The sequence below is a fragment of the Teleopsis dalmanni genome, chromosome 2 (genome assembly GCF_002237135.1).
Source record: "Teleopsis dalmanni isolate 2A chromosome 2, ASM223713v2, whole genome shotgun sequence".
Classification (NCBI taxonomy): domain Eukaryota; kingdom Metazoa; phylum Arthropoda; class Insecta; order Diptera; family Diopsidae; genus Teleopsis; species Teleopsis dalmanni.
Window position 1 is genome coordinate 77,767,313 of NC_051847.1, and position 27,833 is coordinate 77,795,145.

General features: G+C 26.6%; 1 protein-coding gene across 3 annotated transcripts; it reads left to right on the forward strand.

Annotated features, from left to right (window-relative positions):
• Window positions 1-55: 55 nt before the first annotated feature.
• On the forward strand, window positions 56-27,325 carry LOC119684716 (aquaporin AQPAn.G). 3 transcript variants are annotated; one of them, XR_005252753.1, is made up of 7 exons: window positions 56-97; window positions 24,987-25,131; window positions 25,200-25,303; window positions 25,380-25,523; window positions 26,323-26,470; window positions 26,534-26,954; window positions 27,017-27,325. XR_005252753.1 is itself a non-coding variant. In XM_038098815.1 (7 exons), exons 2-7 carry the CDS (start codon window positions 25,041-25,043, stop codon window positions 27,095-27,097), a joined length of 798 nt encoding a protein of 265 aa, XP_037954743.1. In that variant the 5' UTR covers window positions 56-97; window positions 24,987-25,040; the 3' UTR covers window positions 27,098-27,325. The 3 variants fall into 3 exon arrangements, 1 of the variants encoding a protein (XP_037954743.1); XM_038098815.1 differs by having other exon boundaries at window positions 26,534-26,808; window positions 27,062-27,325; XR_005252754.1 differs by lacking the exon at window positions 56-97 and adding an exon at window positions 24,824-24,908.
• Window positions 27,326-27,833: the final 508 nt, after the last annotated feature.

Below are 27,833 nucleotides of genomic sequence, written 5' to 3' on the forward strand. Positions count from 1 at the left end.
TTTATAATTTTTTTATTGTTTTCTGTCAAAAGTTCCGTTCTTTTTAAAAAAAATTTGATCGTGTTTTTTTGTTAATAGCAAAATTTTTTTTTAAAAGGTGCGTAATTTATTTTAAATTTTTAGAAAATTAATTATAAATTTTAGAATATAATTTTAATAAAATAAAATACAGTTAAGCTATTTATAATAAATAAGTAGGTGCTTAAAATACATTTGATAAAAGACTAACGGTTATTTTATAAAAAACAGATACTCGTTTTTATAAAAAAAATTAATAAAAATTTAATTTGTGTATTTAATAATATAAATATTTTCATTTTTAAAGTGCGCAAAATGAATTACATATATGCTTGTATTAATAAAAAAAAACTTTTAATATTTTTTTTCAAAATGCTTAATTTTAGTTTATTTTAAATTAATTTTATTAACATATATTGTGCTAGATAAATAGATAATAAAAATTTTTTATTACCTTTTTATATTACTTTTACAGTCCTTACAGACAACTACAATTGTTATAACATTATTTTAAATGTATAAAATTTTATTTCCCCATTTAAACTTATTTTATGATCTTAGAAGCTTGTTAAATTATAGCAAATAAAAAATTTTTGTTTTGCTAATAAAAATAATTATTTATAATACAGTTAAGCGATGTAATTAAAGATATTATTTCATGCCAATTACAAAGAATAAATTCAGTTCACACTTTAAACAATTATTATGTATGAAGTGCTTTTCAATGTTTAAAATTTCCTGTTTATACAAATTCAGAGATATTTTGTGATATATTTGCAATAAATCATTATCAAATATCAATATAATCACGAATTACGTATGTCCTGATATTTTCATCAATTGTATAGATTCTAAACCAGTTGTATAGTATTTTATTAATATCTGCTTAAATTTTATATTATTAATAATAATATTAATTAATATTAATAACTTTAATAACTTTAATATTAATAATTTTACAATGATTGAAGATTAGAATTACATGTGTACATTATTTGGTATCTCTAATCAGTTCCAAAAATTAATGCACTTCAAATACTAAACATCTAGCAAGATACTAGATTATTATATTATTATTATTGATATATAATAATATTATAATCTGATTATTAACACTAAAAATTTACATTGTCTGTAGATTACAATTATATATACATATATGTAACTTGGTTTCTAAGACCAGGGTATCAGTTCCATAAGTTAATGCGCTTCAAATTCATAAAACCAGCTTTTTTTATTATAATCACATAACATATAATTACTTATTGTTATTATTTAGTAATATATATTATAATTCACGTTGTGGGAACTATGTTATTACCTGAAACAATATATTTTAACAAACTTACATATAATATACAGTGAAGCTTAGGACTATATGACAGATTTGAAAATATTATGATATGAAGTAAGGGATTCTAATAAAAGATCATGTCTTTTCTTAGTGTTATATATATAACTCCTTTTCCAATATCTTAGAGCAGAGATCGCATTTGGATTCCAGAAAGGAGAAAGCTTCAACTGGTTAGAATCCGATATTTTAATTAATTTCTTTGAATTAACTAACATTTAATTACAGAATTTAATTTGTGTAACAGAACTACGTTTAATCGTTTTTGCATGTTTAAACTTTATTTTTTGTTTAATTATTAAACCAAAACGTATTGTTAATGTAATATATTGTTATTGTTTTCAGGTATATAATTACTTATTTTTTTTTACTTATATACTTTGACAAGTGAATATAATGAATTGTTTATAAGTGTAGGTGTTTAGTGATATGAAGATAACACTTGACATTCTCCGAAACTGAACTAACATATCTTTTTATCTTTTTTTGTTTTTAAAAAAATTACTTTCTGTACTTTTCACAATATTATTGAGCTATTGATTTTGTCAATATAAAGAAGATATATGTCTTTGTCAATGATATAAGAAACGAATAGTCTCTAAGGATTCCATATAAAAAAATTAGAATCTTATAGAAGAAGTCGTTTTAAGCCGAAGTTGAATGAATTTGGTTGTTTATAACATGTAGTTTTTTAAAAAAGTAACTGGAGAAAATAAAAACATATATATAAATATATATATATATGGAGTTAAGCATTAATGAACTGCGGGACATCTTGTTGCAAATAAAGCAATGATAATTACTTGTAGATAACCTATGTCCAGTATAGCGGCAGTGCGGTATCATAACAGGCCGAACAAGGCGTAATAATAAAAATATATAGAAATTGAATTTTAGTGAAAAAATTTGACAAATATATATTTATGTAAGAATTTTCAGCTGATCACAGCAAATTAACCAGTTTTTAATACATACAAATTATAAGCTGTGATATTTAGAGACCAATTTCAGTTGAATTACTCATTTGTTCTGGCATTATTTGGCATTTGCTAGAAGGTGTTTAATAGGTTTTTTATTTTCTTAAAACTATATTTGATAAAATAAGAGTTACCTTATCCAAAATTTCTAAAGTAAGTTTGTTTCCTTAAACTTTTTTAATGTATTCACAAAGAGTTTACTTCTTACTACCTAAGGCAGCCTATATTCCAGATACCAGCTGCTATTGATCTACTATCTACTTTATATATTTGTAAATTGTCTAATTTTAGCAATTTATTAAGCAGCACAGAAGATTAGCCATGGTCATCGCGGTCCACTCCACTGGGACCCAGTACCCCGTCTATTCTACGAGTATTCTATTAATACAATATATTCTATCAATACAATATATTGATAGAATACTATTAGAATACTATTAATGTATGAAACTTTAAACACATTTGCGGTTGACAATTTAGAGTCAACTGTGGAAACATTTGTTTTTCTTCTAGATCAGTGGTTCCCAACCTTCTTTTGACCAAGGACCATTATGATATTTTTTTTTTAGTAGGGACCACAAAGTTTAAGAATAATAAATTGTATAATTATTTTAATGTACTTTATGCTACTCTGGGGTAATCTATAATGAATTGCATAAGTGCTTAGGTACATTATATAGGATATAAAATATGTATATAATTATTTTATAACATATTACATGCTATGTACATGTTAAATATGATTCACGGACCATTTTTAACCATCTCACGTACAACCGGAAGAGAACCACTGTTCTAGATAAGGGTTTTAAGTTATGCTTTATATATCATATATTTAGCATCATATAATAATGAAGTAGATGTATAAGACGGTATTGTGCTTACTACTATACGTATCGACCCTGATGTTGAAGGATAGAGTTTTTAATTATTCTTTTTATGACTAAAGTAGTTAATTTCTTATATATATTAAATCTAAAGTTTTGTTGTTATTGGAAAAGTTGAATTTTTAGATAATGGGCTTTCGTGCAGTATTGGGCACTTTCAAGCAACAAATGAAAGTATCAATATTTCGCAATTTTGGTAGATGCAAAGATTTAAGCCTAGTACTGTAGTCCAATAAATATATACTGATAAGCTAATGAGTTATTGGTAAAGACCTCAGGTATGGCCAGTCAAAAAATACAATTAAATATATACAAAAATTTTGTTGTTATGATTTATTACTATTAAAAAAGTTATCTAAACCTTTAATTCAGATATATAAAAAATAATAATTTAGTGTAGAAAAGTAAATGTTTCCATAATAATAAAAGTAAAGCATTTTGCATGCAAATAAATTTCAGACCAAATTTCATGGTTCAAGCTAATGAACTTTTTAATTGACAAGTGCATACTAAAAAGTTAATAAGTAAAGTTGGAAATAGCAAATTATTCATAAATGATTTATAACCCACATTTCACATATATTAATTTTAACTTTGAACTAAACTGTGATAAAAATTCTAAATAATATTGTAAAGATAAAATATTTTTAAACTTGAACTAAATTGAAAATAGACTACTCGCTTTTACCCAAACAGCAAACTGCAGTAATTTTAATTTAAATATTATTTATTGAAATATAAAAATCTAAGCGCGGGAAAAGTATTTCACGTATTTATATATGATATATTCATGCACTTCTGTTTGTATCTAGTGACTAAAATTAAGTTAATAGAGCATTAAATAATGAGCGCATTTATGATGAATGTAATGTTTGCTTGATTTTACGCTAAGTTAATTTGAGATTTTGAATACGTTTTATTTTAATTAGAAAAAATTTAAATTTTATCTATAAATAAATATTTAAAATTTAATTTTTTAATGTTATCTATTTTGCGGCTTAAGAAATACAAAGAAACACACTTGTAATTGACTCTTCAATCAAGTATTTATTTTAATATATTACTATTATTTCTTGAACCTTCAGATTCAAACTAGAAGAGAATAAATATTATAGCAGTGAATCCAAAATTTTGATAACTGATGGGCATATTGGTCGGTCCTCACCTGACTAATTCACAAGAGTTTATGGAGTGGTCACATAATCATAATCACAATCCTTTGCATTATTTTGCACAAAAGAAGGCGATGTTGGCAAATCGCTTAGACTTGGTGATTAAATCACATTGGCAAAAAATAAAATTATACGTCTGGGAAATATTATATGGCTATTACATCGTGCTGTTAAAACCATATATCTCCCAAATCCATATCTCTAATTTCACACAAAAAGAATTGGTGATAATGTATCTGTAATGATCAGAAACAACGATGTGTGTTATATCTTCGATATTATTAAAAACTACAGGCCTGTGACATTTCCAGATCAAATTGTTCAACATGTTAAGTTAGCTTGAGATGACGTGTACTGACAGTTATTAGCACTTTCTTTCGGAGACATATATTACCCATTGCTATTCCCTCAAAGATTTTTCTGTGAGAGACAAGTTGCTAACCTTTGTTATCTTCGTGTACTATCCTTGGTATAAACAAATAAAGTTTATATTCATTATCTCTCCCAGGCCAGTGAAAAAGTGATACCCAAGACATTGAAGTCGCCTTGTCTGCAGTCCTGAAGAGAGACACAGGAAGTGGTTGATGGATTCTGCTTTTTTCTCATCTCTGCAACTCCTGCATAATCCACTTGTTGCAACTAGCCACCGTTGGAGCATAGGTTGTTCAATATGTAGTACATTTAGTTTTTGCGTATGCAATGTTTGTTGGACGTTTCTTCAAGATTTTTACTGTACTAAATTCGACAGTTTTGTTTGTTGACTTATTTATTAAGTAAAAGATAGCCTCTTTATTAAAGAAAATTCGTTACGAAAAATTGTGATTTTTTTATAATAAGTTTTCATGATTTCAAGTTTTTTAGTGGTTATTAAAGAATCCATATTTTAAAATAACAAACCTCAGCGACAGTTTTGATTGACGTCACTGAAACAGTGCTTCCAAAATAAAATTATAAAATAGATAATCCTCTTCAAAAGGGTATTGGTAAAGTTATATTTGTTTGTCGATGTTTTTTGACTGAAGTGGCTATAAGTGTATCTGAAAGGTTTCATTTTGATTATCTCAAGTACATAGAAAATAGTTTGCTAACTTAAAGATAGTTAGATAGATAGATAGATAGACCGATATAAAGACAGATGAACAGCGCTAAATAATTTCGTTTTCTGATGTCAAGCAAATTTTATCTATGGTTTAAGTGGGTCTTATCGTCTCTTCTTCTGTTGTAAATATTTTATTCGCAATATTGTGAATAATATATATGATTAATAAGTTTTTTAATTCCCTGTAATAATTAGGTGGGTTATTTACCATATAAAACTAAAACTATAAACCAAATTAATAAGTGTAATTTTCTATAATTTTTTTATAATTTTATGTGTTAAATAAACGACCTAAGCCCGGTAATAACTTTAAAAACTAATTGCAATTTCGTCGTAATAACAATTAATTATATGTATATAATTAATATAATAAAATCTGTTGCAGTTTTTAAAAATTTAATATTTATTTTTGTTATTTTAAGTCGTAGCCTACGTAGTTTCATTAAGTTTTATTAACTTTTAACTACCTAAAATATTTTAACAAGCAATAAAAAGTTTAATTGATATTTTAGCACGTTGTATTAAAAAAAATTTGTAAAAATATATATTTATAAAAAATTTTTGTTATAATATTCGTCGTAGTAGAACGTGGCACGTATGTTTATATGTAATATAGTATGTATTCATTCTATGTTCATCTCAAAAGTGCTCGAGTGTCAAATTCAATTTCTAATAAATGATGAATTGCTTTGAGAGACCCACGCAAATTAAATTCAAAACAGGTTGATGAATATTTTATATATCTTGAAACAATTTCGAGATTACTAATTGACCTTTGTGAGTGAAATGATCACAAATTTTGGCAATTTGGTATAATTTATGAGTGTAGAAAAAATTTAAATTAGGTTCCCAAACAGGTAGATAAAAATAAAATAATAAAATTTGTTTAGATTGTCAGATAAAATTTGGGAATGTATTTGGGAACATTTTATATAAAGAAATAACAAGCTTATATGTTAAAAATATTTACCCTGAAGCAATAGCCTATAAAGTTTTGTATAAGAATAATAAATCTATTTATTATTCAAAGTTGTATTCGAAAGTATGCCTACTTCTTAACATAAAAAGATATATTTTTTATTAATTTGAAATTTTCATTTCATTTAAGTGGAGTAAAGATATACTCAACAGCTAATAAAAAAGTTATTTTAAATTTTTTTTAAATTTTTTTTACTAAATATATAAACATTATAGAAGGAATTAAAATATAAAGCATTTGTCTTGTCAAAGAATGGTTTCACTCCTCCGGTACTAATCTTCGACTTTATCGGCTTAATATTTTAATAACGTATCTTCAGTATTTTAAATGGTATATTACCTTATCTTCATTGCTTTCCCATGTGATGGTGATCTGATTGTGTCGTCATCAATTTCGCAAGATTTGTGTTCTCACAAATTAAATTTCAAAGCAGAGTGCAGTCATTTTACACTGGTTTCGATTGTGTCTTTAAGACCAAAAATCGTTTAAAAATTTGTATCCTACTTTTGAAGAATATATACTGAGGATATTTTCTAGTTATTGTATTCAAGAGAATAATATAAACCCCCAAAGAAGAAATACTCTCTTAGGCTCTGAGTTCCCTTTTATGAATATTGTAGTACTTCTGAAGACAAGGTAGAGGAAGAAACAGTGGCAATTCAGCAGAAAGTAATTATGTCTTTAGCTTTATTACTTTTTTAGATTACAATGGTTCCTTAACTACTAAAATCGCGGAAATAGAATTTACGGGAATAAATATCCCGCGTAAAGTAGTGATATAACAAAGGGACACATTTTTAGAATCTCTTATATTTTTTGTTTGATATACACACACGTTAACTTAAATTAATCTAAGTGATCGTAATCTATGGATAAACCTATTGATTTTTAATAATACCAGATAAAGGTTAATCTCTATGAAAAGAGTGTTTGAGGCTCTATTTCTGAGAGAAATCAAGAATTTATTGAAATGTTTACTAAAGCGTGTTGTTAACCACACTTTTATGGGATTTCAACCAAAACTTTTTGTGGGGTGGTTTTAGTCTAAAAGGGCAGTTTTGATATATTGATTTAATTTGTTATATATATGGTACTGTTAACTAATACACAAGTTGCTTTCGCTTTTATCATAGATTAATTCACGTTAATGGATTCGTACCTTTTTTTTGTATACTTAAAGTTACACACTCTTCTTCTTAAAATACTAGTTGCTACGTCTTTAGGTTAGGTTAGGCTATACCGGCAATCCCTAGTGGATCCACTTAGGCCTATTAGCCCATTGTATTATAGGAAAATTATAGGAATTGTATATATAGGAAAAACAAAAACATCTACATCTTAACTTCCACATATATATAAATCACATTTATTTCAACGAAGCTACACTAAAACTTAATTAGTTTGATTTTTTTATACATATTTCTCTGAAAAACAATTTGCCAAAAATAACTTTTTCTATCACAGATACTTAGGTATATTAATCAAATAGCTTTCAACGAGGTTACTCTAAAACTCAGATAACTTAATAAATAGCTCAATTGATTTAAATCATATTTAAGTTTTTGCGAAGATATCTATGATCTCCAACTTTGTAATGTATATTTTAATCTATTCGCACAAGTTAAAACTTTGTTTATTGCAAATTATATGGCATAAAGCGTATTTAATCCGAATGATGTGTAACTTTTACGGACTTAAACATTTATTACTTTGACTTCAATTAAGATTGTAGATTTGCTCCTCCGCATTAAATACTATTTAAAAAATAAAGTTGTTTATTTATTTTTTTAAATAAAATTGTTGAGTTACTCGGTAAGTTTTTATTAGCTATATAATTAATTTGAATGAATACATTTTTTATTAACAAAACTTTATTTGCATTCTCGGCCAGTACGAAATGTTGACATGCAATTTACTATAAATAAAACAAAAAGTACTCTTTTATTACCTCATAGATTTATATACATTTCTGTGAGAGTGCGTTCCATAAAAATTTTAAGTGGCGGTGGCACGTACTTCCAGTCAACCGCTTAACAGTAGCCAAAGATATTTTCTAATTGATATTAAAAACAAAAAAAAAATAATAATAAAAGTGTGAAATAGTTTTCATTTCAGTGGAATAATCTTGCTTTATTATTATTTCCTGCAAGTAGCAGACTTCCATCACATCACAGCAGACGATCCATTCAATTATGTGCGTTAGTTAGCGTTAGTTGTCGCCTTAGTCATATCAGCTCAGAGAGATTCTGTATATTTGTAATGTATGTAAATATTTTTCTATTAAAACAGCCTTTCAGTTTTATAGATTTTTTTATTTAAATTTTTATATTAGCTTTCGGTGTGATTATTAAGTGGAGAGTGGGTGCAATATTTACTAGCACCGACACGCGTTTTTCATATCGAGTTTATTTATAAACCCTGATTGCATGCAAATGTCAACTCTTATAGATCATAACCTTTACTTAGTCTGTTTGCGAATCATCTTAATCATTCAGTAGAATGTTGCGCTGATTTAATTTTTTTTTTACAAAATGATTTGTAATATTTTAAAATTTTGTATTAAATTAATTTTTTTTTAAATCCAGCTTCAAACGTGCCTTTTCGTTTATATATTTAACTGCGGTCAATACACTTAATAAGTATTTTAACATTTTTAAATATTGTTGACTAACTTTAACTTGATTTGATCAAATCTGAGCTTTGGCAATTAAACATTTGTAAAAGTATTTTTAAGGTGCTTAAGTATGTTTGCTTAATTGTTTAATAAATCATCAACACTTTTTTAACTCTACATGAAGTTAATTATAATTTTTATGGATTGTTGATGATAGGTAAAAAAGCAACAATATTTTGAAGTTCAAGTTGAAAATATAACTGAACTTTAATTCTATATAAAATATTTAAAGAAGATACGTCTATATACATAAGTACCTATTCATACTATAAGTTTTATAAGTTTTATTATGTATTAAAAAATATAATTATGAGAAAACTTCACAGTTGGTATTAGATGTAACAAGAAAAATACTCAGGAAAGTATTTGGCCCGGTGTGCTTAGAAGACGGCACATATCGTATACGATATAACGACGAATTGAATGTCTTGAACGAAGCCGAACTATAACACGATACATAAAAGCCCAAAGATTGAGCTGGTATGGACACGTCCTAGGAATGAGTAACGGAAGAATGACTAAGAAAATTTTCGAGACAAAGCCAGAGGGGAGTACAAAAAGAGAACGACCGCGACGAAGATAATTACAAGATGTAGAAGACAACATACGAACGATGAGAATAACTCAACACAGAAAGAAAGCGAAATGCAGAGAAGAATGGAGGCGTATTGTAGAGGAGGCAATGGTCCATCCTGGACTGTGATGCCAAAATGATGATGAATAGATGCAACCAGTCTCAAGCTTAACAAAAGTTCTTGATATAACGACATTTATGTAGTAAAAACTTTACTAACTTAGAATCAACGTACTGGTTTGAAAATTAGTTGTGAATTGACATTTTTTGTAAATTTAAAGTTTGACCAAAAAGGCACAGAAAAGTACAAAATGACAAAAAATGTGCACTACAATGAATGCATGAATCACAGACTGATTTTCAGTTAATTTGACCAATTCTGCCATGATCATGAGGACTTTAAAGACGATAATTGAACTCTTCCACTAAAAATCTAAAAATGAAGAAAATATCGAAAAAAAAGTTTGAAGCGATACTCATTGTATAATTGACTTATTGAAGTGGAACTAGGTGGTTATCGTTTTTTGATCGAAAATTTGGACAAACTCAAGATTAAAGCACGCTTTATGACATATTCCGACTGACAAGCATAAAGTTTGGTAATCAAAAATATGTTAAAAATGCCATAATCCGTTAAGTATATCAGCCTCATTAACCAGGGATGAAAGAATAATTCGAAACCAAAAATGTCAGAGTGAGGAATGGAGGTCACTTTTATCTGAAAATACACTTTTACAGGTGTGCTGATAGATTTTATGATTCGGAGAGTATCGTTTATAGTGAATTTGCAAACAATTCAAAAGAATTCTAATCAAATTCTTATCTATTCAAAGAGAATTCGTCTGTACAGGCAAGACGATGAATGCATATTATCTGTAACGATTGTGGGCTGAAATCCGATCATTTCAATCGGATTATAGAGAGCTAGATAATTTAAGCTTGCTGCACAACAATGCATCACCATACAACTGCTAGAACAAAAAAACAATATTTATTGTCTTCAAACTGAAATTGAAAATAAATGGAGGCAAGGCTTCTACTGACATACCTCTGTGAATTAAAGGTTCAATAAGTAACGCCTAATGCGTAAAACATATATATAGAAAAATTTGTTAAACATTGAAACCGCTGGATGAAATCATAAAGACACTATTTTGATATAAGCAAGAATAAAAAAACCAAAACTAATGCTATAGAACAGATTTTATATCATACTAAAATTTGAATGTAATACATGATAATCCCATATATTCACAATTATCTCTAAAATATTAGAAGTATAAATGTATATCACAAACCTTCTGCATATAATAACCATTCAACATAATGATTACCAAAGATAAAAATTTTACAATACTGTGTATCTACTTGTATATATCCGTGCTGGGTATTCATATATATAACCCATTTAAAAATTTGTGAAACGTGAAAAATTACAATGTATTATTTTTTTAAATTTATTATAAATTATAGAAAAATGTGAAGGCGGCTAATGATCACACCTAAAATTATTACTGTAAATATTAAATAAACTGTCATATATCTCAATACGAATCATAGTGAAGTCATTTTAAGTTATTTAAGATTAAAAATTCAGTTTAGTAAGGCAAATATTAGATTCATTGTGGTTTAAATTAAAAGCTAGAACCGTAAAGCATTTGTGGTTCGTTCAAGTATGACAAATAAATTGGTTGACAGTAATTAATATCTTATAAGAAGAAATCAATAAAGAATGAATAATAAAAAATAAAAATTTCTACAGAAACAATCAATGAAATATAAGTAGAAGCATTGAAATTTGTGATATGGAAACTACCGATTTGTGATTTTTATTATTTTATATCCGTAAATCGCTAAGTCATTTATTCATTCATTGAAAAATGTATCTCACAAGCTTACACAATAGTTATCTGTGAAGCATAAGTTTTTTTTTGTTCATACAATTATTTAATACTAATTAATATATAACTAATTAAAAAAATTAACAATTAAAATAATTAAAAAAAAATTATTTAATAAACAAAAACAATTCAATGATCTGATGAAAATCAAATAATTAATTACTGTGTATTGTGTGAGATTGTTGTTAAATTTTTTCTGAATTCGCTTTTAAGTAGTGACTAAGAGGTTTTAATAGCAAAACAAATAAACCACAGAAAATAATACAATTATATACGAATTTATAAAGTAAATAAAGGCATATAAATAGTGCGTTGATAATATTTACTAAAATTTTTTTATCAGAATTTTAACAAAATTATTTAACATTTTACACTTAAACATATTTTTAAAAGGTCAATGTTTTCCATTTTTGTTATTTATTTAAAATTATTTTTGAAGAAATGGTGCTTTGACAGGATGTCATAATCGCATATTTAGTTGTATTAGAGATATGATTCTTTTTTTTTTCGTTCTCAGTTATAAAAACTATATGTATATTATATTTATGTATTTGCATTTGTTGCTGTACTTGTATATATTAAGTGTAGTGAAACGAAGCTCAGTAGTAAATGAAGTGTGAATTTGTATATTTTAGTGTTCAAACCTCCAATTATATGCTAACTGTAGTTTTATCACCGATCACCAATGACAATACCCGGACTCATGCCCACTGTATATTGCCTAATGACAATACCCGGATACGGTGGAGGCTAATTACCGGAGAAATGCCAAAAACAAATAGGTGTATATTTAGCCCAGTATAGACTATACTTACTCTAACTGGAGTTTTATTACCGTGATCATGGCTCCATGCCCACGGTGTATTGCCTAATGACAATAGCGGGACTCATGCCCAGTGTATTGCTAAATGACAATACCCGGACAAGGTGAAGGCTAATCACCGGAGAAATGCCAAAAACAAAAAGGTATATATTTAGCCCAGTATAGACTATACTCTATATATTTGATGGCATATTTTAGCACCATCCGCAAACTAATAAAAATAACTAAATGGATGTATAAAAAATAAAAGTAAGAATAAAAAGGGAATATAACTAAAAATACAGTCAAGCCTCCATCTAAACGTTTGAACGTACTTTTTTATTAAACTTGTAAAAGTGCTAAATATAAGTAGGTATATGCTATAATTGCACTTTCAAAATAATGAGAACCAGTTAACAAAAAAAAAAAAAGATTAAATCTAATATATTAGTGATTAGCTTAGGTTGGAGTTTCACAAAATTAATATAAACAAATATACATAAAAACAAATATACATAAAAAGAAATATATTTCAAAACAAATACACATAAAAGAAAAATATACATAAAACTTCATAGCTTTACCGAAATACCTAGTTATTTAGCAAATTTAAATACACTTATTGTAAATATGTAAATATTATGTTAAAATCCTATAAGATATGTTAATTTTATTCTGAATCTGATGTGATTTATTAAGCAAATTTAAATTTAACTAATTCCTCATTGTACTATTTTGGGACATAGCAATATACTTACTCCATCGCAGATTAAGAAGTGCTGTCTATTTTTGCTATGATATATAGATTATTATATCATTGATAACGTCAATATAAGCTATTAATTCATGAACTGTTTTATTATTAACTGATTTGTTGTTTTTAATTTTAATCTATTAAAGTGTTTATATATAATAAAATTGTTATATTTGTGATTGATGATTTATACCCTCAAAATATTTGTACATAATATTAGTTAAAAAAGAAAGGTTTTTTAGTAAACATCAAATTTTTATCTTAATATATAAATAAATGATTTATAATGGTAAAATATTTCTATGTTTGATTAGCATTGTTATTAGCAAAAATAGCTTTTAAACATAAACCTTTAATAGGAGAATAATCACGCTGTATGCCTGCAGTCTTCCTACAAATTTTGGATGGAAGTCTAGAAAATACATATGTTAAGTTCGAATCGATTAAAATATGAAATGAATCGAAATTCTTAATAATTCAATCACAACTATCAAAAGCTTGTTCACAGATAAGATAATTTTTGCATTAAATCAAACAAATGAGAAGAATAATTTCAAATCGTTTAGTATAGCACGGAGCTTTGTTGCTAAATATAATACGCCAATATCGAAACTATTAGTTAAATTTATATATGTATGTACACTAAAAAAAACATTCATATACTTAGATTGATCAATAATATTTGAGGGTAATTAGTAATAAACTAAATCGATTTTAGTACAATCTAAATGATAAACAAAAAACATTCTGTGTAGAAAGTATCCGGAAAATTGTTTTTTTGCTGCTGAAATTGTGTTGAAATGCTTTACTGAAAATGTTAATTCTAGCTTCAGTAACAAAAGAAGTCATACCGGGCTATGACAAAAGAGTATGATACTTGTTATAATTGTAGAAATAACTGATTTAATATCTCCATTCTTTTCTACAACTAAGTGGAGCCATACAAACTTCATATAGTGATACAATATAGTGTAAGCAATTTCCAAAAAAAAAAAAATATGGAGTGGTATCATTAACGTGAGATTCTAAATTCCAAATAATTTTTAAAAGAAACTAAATCCTCAGCAGCATATACTAAACTAAATAAATCAAATATTGAAAATACTAATGCAAAGACAGACTAATATTTGGCTGTTCTGTTTCCACATAATAAGTATGTGAGACTCGGTAGTGAGATTGACATGAATACGTGGTAGAGTTGCTAAGTTAAGTAGTCACTAAGATTCCATGTTTGAATCCTAACTTTAGTGATGGTTTTCTCTTTGTTTTCGATTTTATACTTTTTTGATTGGTTTACTTTTCTTTAATCTTAAAATTTCTAAATCTTAAATATTACAAATATTAATATATAAGAAATCAAAAGATGTAAGCAAAAAACTAAAAATTACATTAAAAAAATGAATTAATAAACACTTTTTTAAAAATTTTAATTAACATTTGATGAAAAACAATTTTTTCGGTTTTCAATGATGTGAAATATAATAATAAAAATTCAGTACTTATATAGATGCAATACAAGCACTGCGTATAAATCGTCCTACTAAACTTAATTCGTGTTATATAATGCATATTTAAGTAATAGATAATAAGAAAAAATCAACTGATTATATGTATATAGTTTTAGCAGTTCATTACTGTTTAACAACTTTTTCATTTGAAATTAATTTTTGAACCATAACATAATTGAATTAAACAAAAAAAAAAATTAACTTTTAGCTACGAATGAAACTTCTTAACTTTAGCAAAGCAGATATTAATATAAATCATGTAAACTGTATATACCATAAACACCACATTAACTATAAACCATACCAGTTTATACGGTTCATTTCAATTCAATTTCATTAAAATAATATATAATATCGACAAAATTTTTTTGTTCTACTTATATGAAGTTTATTCCATACTAAATGAGAATTACAATGTGTTCACATCTGTTAACGAATTTCTACCTAAATATTGACCCAAGTTCAAGGACAAAAATACAATACAAGAACAAAATTTTATTTCATTAAATATTTTAAGTGAAATGTTATATAGTTTGGCTTTCATTATATTATTGTGATATTGAATTGTGAATTTATAATAAAAGTAACAAATGTATTAAGATTTGCAACTAATAGATTTTATCAATTTTATGGAGAATATTCATAATTGTATTGATAACTCCATTTGTTAAACTAATAAAATACTAATTTTAAAAAAGCAAAGTTGAGATAAACTAGAATTTGAGGAATATTATTATAGCTTAATACTTAATTGCTTATTAAATATTATTAAATATGTATTACTTAAAATATTATTATTAATTATTTAATTAATAATTTAATTATTTATTTATTCCAATATTCTTTAAAATTAATAAACATAAAATTAATAAAATATTTAAGACCATTGGTCTTAAATATTATTGGTTAGCCAATAATTCAATTAAATAAAATAATATAAAATGAATTTTTGTTGTTGTAGTTCAGTACTGTTCTAAAAATCTCTTTATAAAATATTGATGTTAAAACTTTTAATACATATGTATATCTATTGTGAAGGATTTGAATACACAACGATGAGCTATGATTTTATATTAATTTTAATAATGAAAAACATTAAAAATTGATTTATAATAAACTAATAACGTTAACATAAAACAATTTAAATCGAAATGAGACTAATATAATTGATTGAATATTTTTAGTGTAGTTCGAATAAACATTTAGATTTTATAAGATACACTATCGACATATACAAGAAAGATTGTGGGGTTCGAACACTTCCCCAAAATAGTGGATAAAATAGATTTTTGTCAATTAAGTGTTTTCATATGAACTTTGTAATAGTTTTCGAAATTAACCCCTCGTCCATTAAGTGAGTCTCTATATACGCCCTTGATAGTGACCAAATGTTTTTGTGTAACTTTCGATAATTGGTTTTTCAAATTATAACAAAAAGTTCACATTTCAGCGCAATACACAATTAAACATACTTACTAGAATAATGAAAATATATCTTTTCAGATAATAATGTTGTCTTAAGTTTAAAACTATTATAGTGACGTAAAAGAGTGTCAGCCGTATGCATATAAATATAGTAACTACGAGATCAAAGTATTTTTAAATAAAAAACGTTAATTTTTTCTTGCCGCGAGTGACGCGTCTTTATGATGAAAAGAAACTATTTAAAAGTTAGAAAGATTCAAATAGCAAATAAAAGACAAGAACAAAAATTTTAAAAACATTTACATATATTCCAGAATATCTTTTCTATAATACTCTTAATAAATCTGTTATTGAACAGGAAAGAAACGAAAATAAACATTTAATTTAAGATTTCCGGGAATGGCCAGAAGACAGATAAATTATTTATTGATAATTGTACTATTGTTAGAAATATTAGCTAGTTTTTGGATATGTATTAGATTTACCAGCTTGTTTCACCATTTTAACAAGAAATTTTAGAATAATATAATTAAAGAATAAGTAATATGGATAATAAAATATGCTTTTCTTTATTGTTTTTAAGTAAAGAATTTAAGTTTAATTAATAATAAAATCAGTAGAACTACTAATAAAACATAAAACGTAAATTTATGAAATAATATATCAACCACATTACTACTTCAGTATATAAGTACTTTAGTTATTAATTATAGTCTACTATAATATTAGTGTTGTTTTAACACTTAAGCTACACAAAGCACATTTTTATGTAAATATATTTACAAACTCATTAAAGTTTTTGTATTTTAAAAAGCAAGGTTTCAGTCAATTAATCAATAGGAAGACGTAATATAAAACCTAACTTTGCTTTTAAAAAAATTATAATAATTCAATCAATTGCTGAAAAAGTAATTAAAAAACTTTTAAGATATCGCCTTATATTAACCAACTAATTATCTTAATCCCATTTGCATATAACTTGAAAAAGTTAACTTTTTATAATCATTCTTTATACTTCAAGTTCAATTCAATTCAATAAAAAAAGATTTTCCCAATGCAATAAACGTAATTATTATTTTAATCATTTTGCAATGCAATGCGAAATTATCTAATTTTATTAAAATTAGCTGTGTTCATATTACCTATAATTGGTTATGCATAAAAAAACAAATTATAATTTATATTTCAGTAATTGACAGGTGTGTACTAATAAGATACAAAACAAAAAGTATGCTACTCTAATATGATGAAATGCTAAACTATAAAGTTGTCATTTATGATGTGATACTTAGATACAATATTAAAAAGAATGTATTATAACGTAATTGTTTTTCATTAAATTTGGATTTTAAAAATATTAGCTCTCATATATAGATGGCGCCGTTCTACAGTACTACCTTTCATAAAATATATGTCCAAATTCCAGAACATTCTGACCTTTAGTAGGCAAGTTATAATGATTTTTTATTAGCATTAAATTAAAAGCATGGATTTATAAGTGAATTTGTTTCGTGGATAAACAGAATCCCTTAATACTATGAAAAACTGACACACTGGAACACAAAAAAATATGAACATATAATCACTGTTGATGCAATCTACTCTGGTCACATAAATCCGTTTGTTAATCCAGTAAAGATAAAAAAACTGCAAAATTTTAAATAACCGCAATTTAAGTTATAAGAAAGAGATAGCTGATTTTGTAAAAATAACTAATAAATAATAATAATAATATATGTTAATAATAATAAATAAGTAATAAATAATAAATTTAGTGTACTAAATTTTACATAAAGATTTGACAATGTAAAAACTATTGATAAGGTGGTTACCGCATTTGTTAGTTAACGATTGGAAGTTGTAAATTGTAAATTGATCATTGTTTTGAGCTTTAACTCTACATATTAAAATGCAATTAGAATTTTCTAACAGTATGCTCTCCAACTGCTACTTCATAACAATCCGTTATTGGGTTTCAACCTGACGTAGCTCTCCCTCAAGACGCATTTGTTGCATGTGTCACTTCTTTAGTCTTTTACAGCAATTCTATTTAGTATTCACTCAACTTTTTACTAGATTCTTGCACTTTGTCATCTGCTTTCTATTATCGCTTATAACATATTTTTGCTGGGACAAGATCATAGGTGCATCTTAACAACACTACCCCGCTAGGGAACTCGTTAGATGTTAATTCGCTGAACAATGTTAATGTCATAATAAAGCTCATATATATTGTTATTTATACGGCTGTGACACTCGTCGCTTTCTCATGAATACTAAAAATCTTGGAAAGAAATTTTCTTTCAAAATATGTCAGTTTAGGCTATATAAAACGACAAATAGAAAGATCGATCTATAGCTTAAGGTTTTCGATTCAAACAGCGTACCACATCTCAATTATTGAGTGAATTCATAGGAGCATCTATTGGCAATAATAATTCTTTGTTTGATCTCTAAGCTGACGTGTGATCTTTGCTATTAGTTATGGTGGTCCTAACATTGTTATAATCCTAAAATAGCTTCAAAACTATAGTTGATGGTAATCAATTCAGGTCCTAGTGATGCAAATTTTTACCGGTAGCCAATATATACATTGTCTTGACATAATTAAGCGACGAATTAAACCAAATTTTGCAGATTCTTTTTCGTTAGTAGTAAAGACAGCTGTTACATCATATTTGCTACTCTTAATGAAGGAAGCTTCAATAGAAGAATTGCAGAATTTCGTAAGCTTATCAGTGCGTTTTGCTATTGTAGAAATCCAGAAATCCAGATTAAATAGATTAAAAAGCTGCTTAAGTTAAAAAACTTGGCAAATACTTTGGTTGTAATATAATCTGTTGAACTAGGTTTGATAGCGCTCTCACTACTGACAATCGTTTCTTTCACTGGTAACCTATTGCGATAACGAGCAAATAAGCTCTTAGGATGTTAAATACATTCTTTTGATTGAAGAAGAGGTGCAAAGGTGAACGAAACTATTAGACCCTAGGTCTATAAAGTAGACTCTATCTGCTCTATTTCTGACTCGTGTGAGTAAATGTCTACATTTGCATTACAGTTAAGCCTCCTTCCCTATTTTTTGTTGAGGGAATACGCATACTGAAGGCAAATTTTTTATCAAATTTAAACAAGAGTTCATTGCAACTAATATTCGGAATATTTTGTGGAGTGTAACTGTGTTCAATTGACTCTGTGTGTCAAATAAACCCTCAGTACATTGAGAATAACTCTTTCTGTAATAAATAGTTTGTTGACTAGTAAGTGAAATAACTTAAAGCATAAATTGAATGCAATGTTGTGGTATGATCTTATTGCATCCGTAGCTCCCACGCATACTGATCTTTGCATTTCGGTTAGTCTTTGTATAATTTACTGTTTATTCAACGAGGGCCAAACTATTGTAGATATCCATATATTGGATTTTGTTGAATGTTTGTTTAAAATTAACATATAAGCGTTTCTTTATTGCTTATGAAGATAAGACAATATTGATATCAAGACTTCTTTTACAACAACAGATAAGCAAAAGAATTTAATTATTTTTATTAATTTGATTTGATATATGTTAACAAACATATATTCAATTAAAAGAAATTTTCTTTAACCAATTAACTAATGGAAAAAGGTTAATTGGAAATAATTTTATTAAAAATTAATTTATGCAAGCAGTTCATATGCTCTCTTCTAAACAGTAGTTCAGATAATATCTCTAGGTATCTGCAGCATTTAAGTGATTATTTACTAGTTTGAGCTGAAAAATAAATAAAAGTTTTTTATGAAGAGATTTTTCTTTTCTCTCTTTTACCCCTTTTATAAAGAGGTTCAAACAGTAATGAACTACAACAACAAAAATTCTTTTTTATATTATTTTAATTAATTGAATTTTTGGCTGACCATACAGCTGTTTCGAGTATTACCAAATACCCGTCATCAGTGGTCTTGGAAATAGTTCTTGTAGTTTAAAATTTTTTTATAAAAATAAAAGAAAATACTGAGGTTAAAATATGCTTAAAAATACTTTAGGTGAACAATTTCGTATTTGCGTGTTAAACCTCAACTGATTAAAGGTGAAAAAAAAAATTCATTTCAATCGATTAAAGGCAATGCGTGAATTTCAATAGAAGCGGGTTCTATTGAAAATCAATGATTAATGTTGGCAACGAAATTGAAATGAAGCTGGCATCTACAAAAACAAATAAGAACTTACAAGAGAATTAATCATTCTATTTGTAAGATTTAAAAAAAATTATTTATTTTTATAAGAAAACTTGCCATTTTTGTCTAACAAACGAACTTGAAATTGTTTTATGAGAAAAGCAATAAAACTCTGTTTTTTGAAATCATTTATATTTTGACAATATAAAAATGTTTATAGACTTTAAATAAAAATGAGGCAACGTTGAGTTATGTTTACCAAGTATCTTTAATATAATGCCAAAAATAATTAGAAAAAAATAAGTTACATTTGTGGAATGACATAATTACCATTTGGAGTTAAGTTGTTCACTGGGGGGCTTGTGCTTCTTACCAAAGTAGATGGCATCATATGTTATGTTTAATTCTATGACTATTCTATTTTGGCTTTTAGCTTATCCAATCATGTCAGAGTTGACGTCATTGTTGTTTTTGTCAGATAGAAGGCAAAAAAAAACGAATCCAGTAATTTAAAAAATAATTTAGCAAATAAGGCAAGTGTTTTTCTATGTCATTGTCACTGTTTACTGCTCGATTTCAATTTACTTAACGTACTGAGACAACAAACACAGAACATCGGTGAATTTGTTTAATCTTGAATACTTTTCGCAAATAAAAATACATTTATTTTCTTTTTAAATTATACAAACAAAAATTAATTAACAAAATATTTTTATAGTTTCTCTGCAACTAAGAAGAAAATTTTATTTAATTGGCTTTTAAATTTTTGTATACAGAAATGCATTAATTATAATTAAGTATTTAATGTTTCTAAAACTTCTTCAGATTTATCTATATTATATCTACATTATCTATATTATATATAATATAGATATAGTTATTAGATTTTAATATAGATATTAGATATATTATTTATATTATATATAATATACATAATATTACATAGTATAATAATATAATATATTATCTATATAAACATTAAGAAATATGGTTTAAATATGAGAAAATATATTAAAATTGGAGATATTGAGATTACCAATATATTTCAGTAGCTAATATTAATTTTTTTTGTCGAAAGTCACGCGTCTTGTGATAAAAAGAAATAATTTACAAGTTAGAAGAGTTCAAATTGAAATCAAAAGACAACAACAAAAATTTTAGTGAATTTATTGAAGTTTGGCTGACCATAAAGCGCTGTTTCGAATATTTCAGTAGCTTTTAGTAAAATATGAAGAATTTAACTAGTGACTACATCCATTTGAGTGGGATTTTTGAAAAAAACTTATTCAAAGTTTGACACGTTTCCTATTTCTGGGACTGCTAAGTAACATGCTGAACAACTTTTTTTCTAAATTCTGAAACGATGTAATTTAGTTCTCCAAATATTCGTGATTATGACTATTTAGAATAGACGACTTCAGTTTAGTCCGTTGTCAAATTGGGGTGGGGTGCCACAGAAATATGAATTTTGTACAAACATTGAATTAAATAAAATTTACTATATCTAGTGTAGGTTGGTAGGTAGGTTATACCTATGATCCCAAGAGATTCACTTAGGCCTATAGTTCCATTGTGTTACCATATAATTAAAATCCTAAGGGCTGAAACCACTAAAACGTTTAGCAAAGCTTTTAATGCTATTCAGAGGGAGGTCTTGCGGTTTGCCGAGATCCTTAAAAAAGAAAATCCCTAAAGTGTTAAGGCGGTGTCGCGCATGCGACGGACAGAAACAAAGCAGATGGGACGCATATGTTATATCTAGTGTAAAACGAATTGAAATTCTTCAAAGATAGTTAAAATCACAAACCCTACTATTTTTATACGTTAGGGTAGGCTGATCGTGGTATCTCCTGCAATGCGTCTCTACTATCTCTCAAAGAAAGGACACCAGAACAACTGTTGTGTTTATGTCAAGCCTTATTCAGAACTAGGCTTAAGTTTGTGAGCCCCCTACACACTCGGCGATATCTCCAGATTCTTGCCTCTGGCTGGTTCCAGCTTAATATTTTCTCTACTTATTAATATGAGGATTTGAGGATTTAAAACGACTTATTGAGGAAGATTCCTTCCTCCACCTCAACTAACTAACTAACATTCAACTAATTATTGTAATTCACATTAAACCATATAAACATTTAATATTTTTAAATACAATACTCGTATTATAGCTATAAAGATCAAAATATTTATATAGAACTATAAAAGACAATTTTTGACAAAAAATTAAGTTTATTACAAAAACACATGTATCTAATCTCAATGGCACCCTGGGTTTCTGGGTTTGCTGCGCCATATATTAACCAAAAAAAGAAATGTTTAACAAATAAAAAAAATTTTTTTAGAGAATAAATACTAATTTTTTATATATACGAATTTTTTTATAATGCACAAATTAGTTCATAAATTTTTCTAAATCACTAATTATTAGTACATTTTATTCAGTAAGCTTCAAAAATCGACAGAATGTCTTACGAATAACTATTTTTAGTCAGGTTAGGTTCTGTATCCATCTAATTAGGCTCCGTGAGACGTATATCTTGTAAGCAAATTCGTTTTATTAATCATTCACAAAAAAAGCGATAAATAAAATAAAATAAATAAAAGTAAATAAAAGCTGTTTTAACTTTTTAAACATTTTATAAGTGGAAACTATATTAGTATATTATAAATTAATCTTCATCAAACCAATATATATAAACAATATACCAAATATATAATGATAATAAACAATTACATGAAGTATATGAAATATATGATGTCCACAAACACAATTCCTATTGATTCATACAAAAAATGCTTATCATATTATTTTTATTAAATAATATCACACTTCAAATTGTATAATTCTCATTCAGTTGAAATGTACTCTTGCTTAAATATGATTTTATCTCATGATCAAAACGTACCATTATTTTAATGTAAGATGTGATGTAATAAAGTTTTATTTTGAAATAATTATATTGTAGTAGATATAAATCCATTTTCGTTCCAATCATAAAAATTTACTTAAAAGAGGACTTCTTAAACGCACACAATTTTCATACATCGATATACCAATATTTTAAACATATATACAAAATTAATTAAATCAAGAAGATGTCGGAGTCTAATATGTTTATTGGAATTATTTTTTCTAAAAAAATTTTATTCAAAACTCGTAATCTTTTGTTTTCAAATTTTGTTAAAGATAATTCTCTTAATTAAAAAAAATCTAGTTCTAATGCAACGATAAACTACATATTACTTTCTTACGTTAAGAAGCCAAATTTATAATTTAATAATGAAGAAAACGTTGATCCTGAAAAAATATTATTTTTATGTTAGAATTTTGCCACTGTATATAATTATACAGACGACCAGCTTAAGAAGACTTTTTCAGTCTGACGTCCATGTAAATATCTCTAAGCTACAAACGCCACTGTCTAACTCTTTGTTGGACAGCGTATGGATTCGCGATGCACAATTTGCAATTCTTGTTGTTATATAAGGGTCTTCATATCCGCCTGTGATTACTTACAGAATTTAACGGGTTGTGGTATTAAACCGTTAAAAAAATCATTTCTTAAAGATATTGCATATTTTTAGTATTTATTGTAAATAAATGTATATATGTATCATTTAACCTTAATACATGTATTATTTCTTAATAGAGAACAGCTTTGATTGTTCAGTCTACTAAATATAAAATAGGAAAGACCATTTCCCGCAAAATATGAGAATATAATTTGTGTTGAAATGGATAGCGAAATAGGCAGACATACAAATAGAAAAACATACAGGTAGTACTAACAACAGATAGAGCAATAGAAATAGAAGTGTGGCTACATCCAATTATCTACTTGAATTTGCTAAAATAATACATAGAATAATACATTAGGTATTTGATTATTATTCGATAATGTACATATATGATTATTATTCGATAATGTATGCAATGTATATTCAGTAGGTGTGAAAGGCGTGAGGTGAAAATTTCACGTAGTTCAGAGGACGTAGGCGTAGGCAACATCATGTAAGCTTTTAATCTACTTAACTCAATTTTATAGGATTTATACTGATTACGCACATTTATATAGTTATTTACATATTATTTTAATTATTATTACTACTATAATCTTGATATCCCATATTGAGTTTACCCAATAAATTAAAAAATATTCTTACTTGCCAAGCTCACTTATTTTTATTTATCAAAACTTCAATAAAAAATGCACTATTGTAAAAACATAAAAGTATAAAGTGCATATAAAAATAAACTGCAGTTATAGTGAATAATTTGCATTTTATTGTTTTACACTTCTGAAGATAACGGATATGCAAGTGACAAACAGTTTAATTGCGACAATGTTTACATAAAAATTCATATCAACTTGGAATATTTTCCTCACTTGTCTAATCAAAATTGTATGTATGTTATTTACGTGGATACATATATATGTATATATTTTATCACATTTGGATACAAACAATTCACTGACAGCCACCAACGTGCTGAAATGTCTTCAAATATTAGACTCAGTCAGACTCAGTTCCCTTATTCGTATTCAAAGACTGTGTCTGCCAATTTTGAAGACTGTTCGACTAATGCCAATTAAAGACTACAATTACATACAGTAGTTGCCTAAATAGGTTTAAAGACTACAATTGAACAAATTTTAATTTCAAATTTTATTACTTATTTATATTAATGTATGTATATCTTTTCAGGTATTGCCAAAATTTAGCGGAAGTTTCAATTAAGTAGTAAAGTCACTCACAGTTATGGCGCGTAATTTCGAATATTCACTTGGCGTAAATGAATTCAAATCGAAGGATCATCGTCTATGGCAGGCTTTAATCGGTGAATTTTTAGGTAAACATATATTTTATATAAAAATATATATTTAAATTCTTTAATATTGTTTTTTATATTTTATTTAGGAAATTTAATTCTAAACTTCTTTGCATGCGGTGCATGCACACAACCAGAAGATGGCACATTTAAGGCATTAGCATTTGGTTTGGGTGTTTTTATGGCCATCACTGTAAGTTAATTGACTACTGCTGTGATAATTATAAATCATAATTTTCATAATCAATTTTTCTTACTTTTTTTAATAGATTGTTGGACACCTTAGTGGTGGTCATGTTAACCCAGCTGTTACCATGGGCATGTTAGTAGCTGGTCGCATTAGTCTAGTGAGAGCTGTATTATATATCATATTCCAGTGTTTGGGTGCTATAGCAGGCACTGCAGCTGTTAGAGTAAGTCAGATAATAAAAACTCTAATATCGAAAAAATCCCTAATATCGAGGTTTCGAATAGTACTAAATTACAACAACAAACTGTTCGTAAATAATTTTTTGAGACTTCAAGCACTCTTAGTTGTAAATAAAATTCTTAATATCAATATTTGAAAATGATCTCAATGAAAATTTGGTTTACTTAAAGTTATCCTCTTGCTTTAATGAAATATAGTTTAAGTAAAACATAAAAAAACAAAAGAATATATATCTGAAATGACAATAATATTTTATTTATTTATAGCAAAAATTGCAAATACTGTATGATTTACCACGTAAATTTATTTAAGTTTAAAAATTAAAATCTATTAACTGCACTGAAAAACCAAATAAGAAAATAAAATAAAAAAGTGCCAGCTAGTAGCACTAATAAAGAAAACACATATTTCTAAATTTTACGAGAAGGTTGACTTGAATATTAGAAACGAACTTAAGCCCCACCTACTAGTGAGGATTTAATAGAATCTTTATATCTAAAATTCTTCTCAATAAAATGTTATTATGACCAATTTCTATTCTTTTCTAGAAATTGTTTTCTATATAAAAATTGTCAATGTTTTAAAATTTATTGACTTCTTTATTAAATTAGTATATAATAACAGCTAATCTTACAATTATTGAATTAGAATAATTTATACTGGGGGTCTTCAAAACGAACACCTCACTGCCGGAATTTTCGTAATAATTTCAAACTAAATTTTAAAAGAATAACTTTTCACTTTCATAATATTAAAATGATTTTTTTACTATTTTACTACAGACCCTCCTCGATGAGGCTTACTATAACGGTTTAGGTCATACAACACTTGCAGAAAATCTAACTGAACTACAAGGAGTTGGTATTGAGTTCTTTTTAGGTTTAGTTTTGGTGCTTACAGTTTTTGGAGCATGCGATTCAAATAAACCAGGTTTGATTCAATTTACTTTTTAAATCTTATTTATTGTATTTTTCTTTATTAACAATTTTTTAGACTCTCGTTTCACTGCTCCACTCGCTATTGGCATGTCGGTTACCCTTGGACATTTGGGAACAATACGTTATACTGGTGCCAGCATGAATCCTGCCAGAACATTTGGTACTGCTTTTGTTACCGATATTTGGGAATCTCATTGGATTTACTGGGTTGGTCCAATTGTTGGCGGTATTGCTGCTGCTCTTATATACACACAAATTTTAGAAACGCCAGCTCCACCAAAAATAAGTGAGGCATCAGAGAAATACAGGACTCATGCCGATGAACGTGAGGTGAGATTTAAATACTCATGGGATGATAGCCTCTTTTACTGAACACATTCCCAAAACACAAAAGTTTAATACTTTCAATTTAAACTTTTGTTGTTATGCACGCACACATTTGTACAAAATTATCAAAACACTTACACACACAAAATGTATATACAATTAAAGTCTATTTTAAGGCATCCATTCATTAACTTAAATTTTATAATCATAGATTTTAGTCTATTAAACGTGTAATCGTGTCTTTCTTAAAATACAGATGAAGAAATTGGAGAGCGGACATGAATACGCTTAAACTAAGCACAAGCCTTAAATTTGTGATAAAAATCAGAACATCACATATCTGCAGTGTCAGCCATCTAAGTTTACCGGACTTCCAACTGTTGGAAAATTGCACCATCCCATGATAATGATGTTGCCCCTTCGCAGGATCATTTACTAGTTCGATTTTTGTCATTATTTTGTATTTATGTTTTTGTTAAAATTATAATGCATTTAGATTTGTTAATTAAAATTTATTGTTTTCATTTTATTTATTTACGTATCCTTATTACAGTTTTTGTTATAAGATTTATGTTTAAATGTTTTTTACCACATACCAACATTTTGTTAATTTCAGCAAAATTAAAAAATAATATTATTTACATATTCATTTATACAATTTTGTACTATATTTGATTTTTTAAGAAAAAAATAATTTAAATATCGATCAAAGCGTTTTTAAGAACGTTCTTTTGTATTAAAAAATTGTATCAATTGTTTTCTTCATACTATTTATATCTTAAATATTCACTAAAATAATCAAATGTCTATATTTTAATAATAATATATATATATAAAATAAATTACTCCTATTTCTTATGCTAATAAAAATATATTACATCCAATTAAATTATTTTTTTCAAATTAGTGAGAAGGCTAAGTTGGAATAAAGTAAATACTAACAGTGATAATAGACTCCCAGTAAAGTAGACTATTGCAATTATAAGCAAATCAAAGACATTCAACTCTTTAAATAAAAACCAGAATGT

What these genes read in the sequence shown, in the direction of transcription:
- LOC119684716 (XM_038098815.1), top strand. Translation starts at nt 25,041, where the DNA reads ATGGCGCGTAATTTCGAATATTCACTTGGCGTAAATGAATTCAAATCG. An exon ending in ATGCGATTCAAATAAACCAG is followed by an intron (nt 26,471 to 26,533) that starts GTTTGATTCAAT and finishes ACAATTTTTTAG; the next exon opens with ACTCTCGTTTCACTGCTCCA. An exon ending in CTCATGCCGATGAACGTGAG is followed by an intron (nt 26,809 to 27,061) that starts GTGAGATTTAAA and finishes CTTAAAATACAG; the next exon opens with ATGAAGAAATTGGAGAGCGG.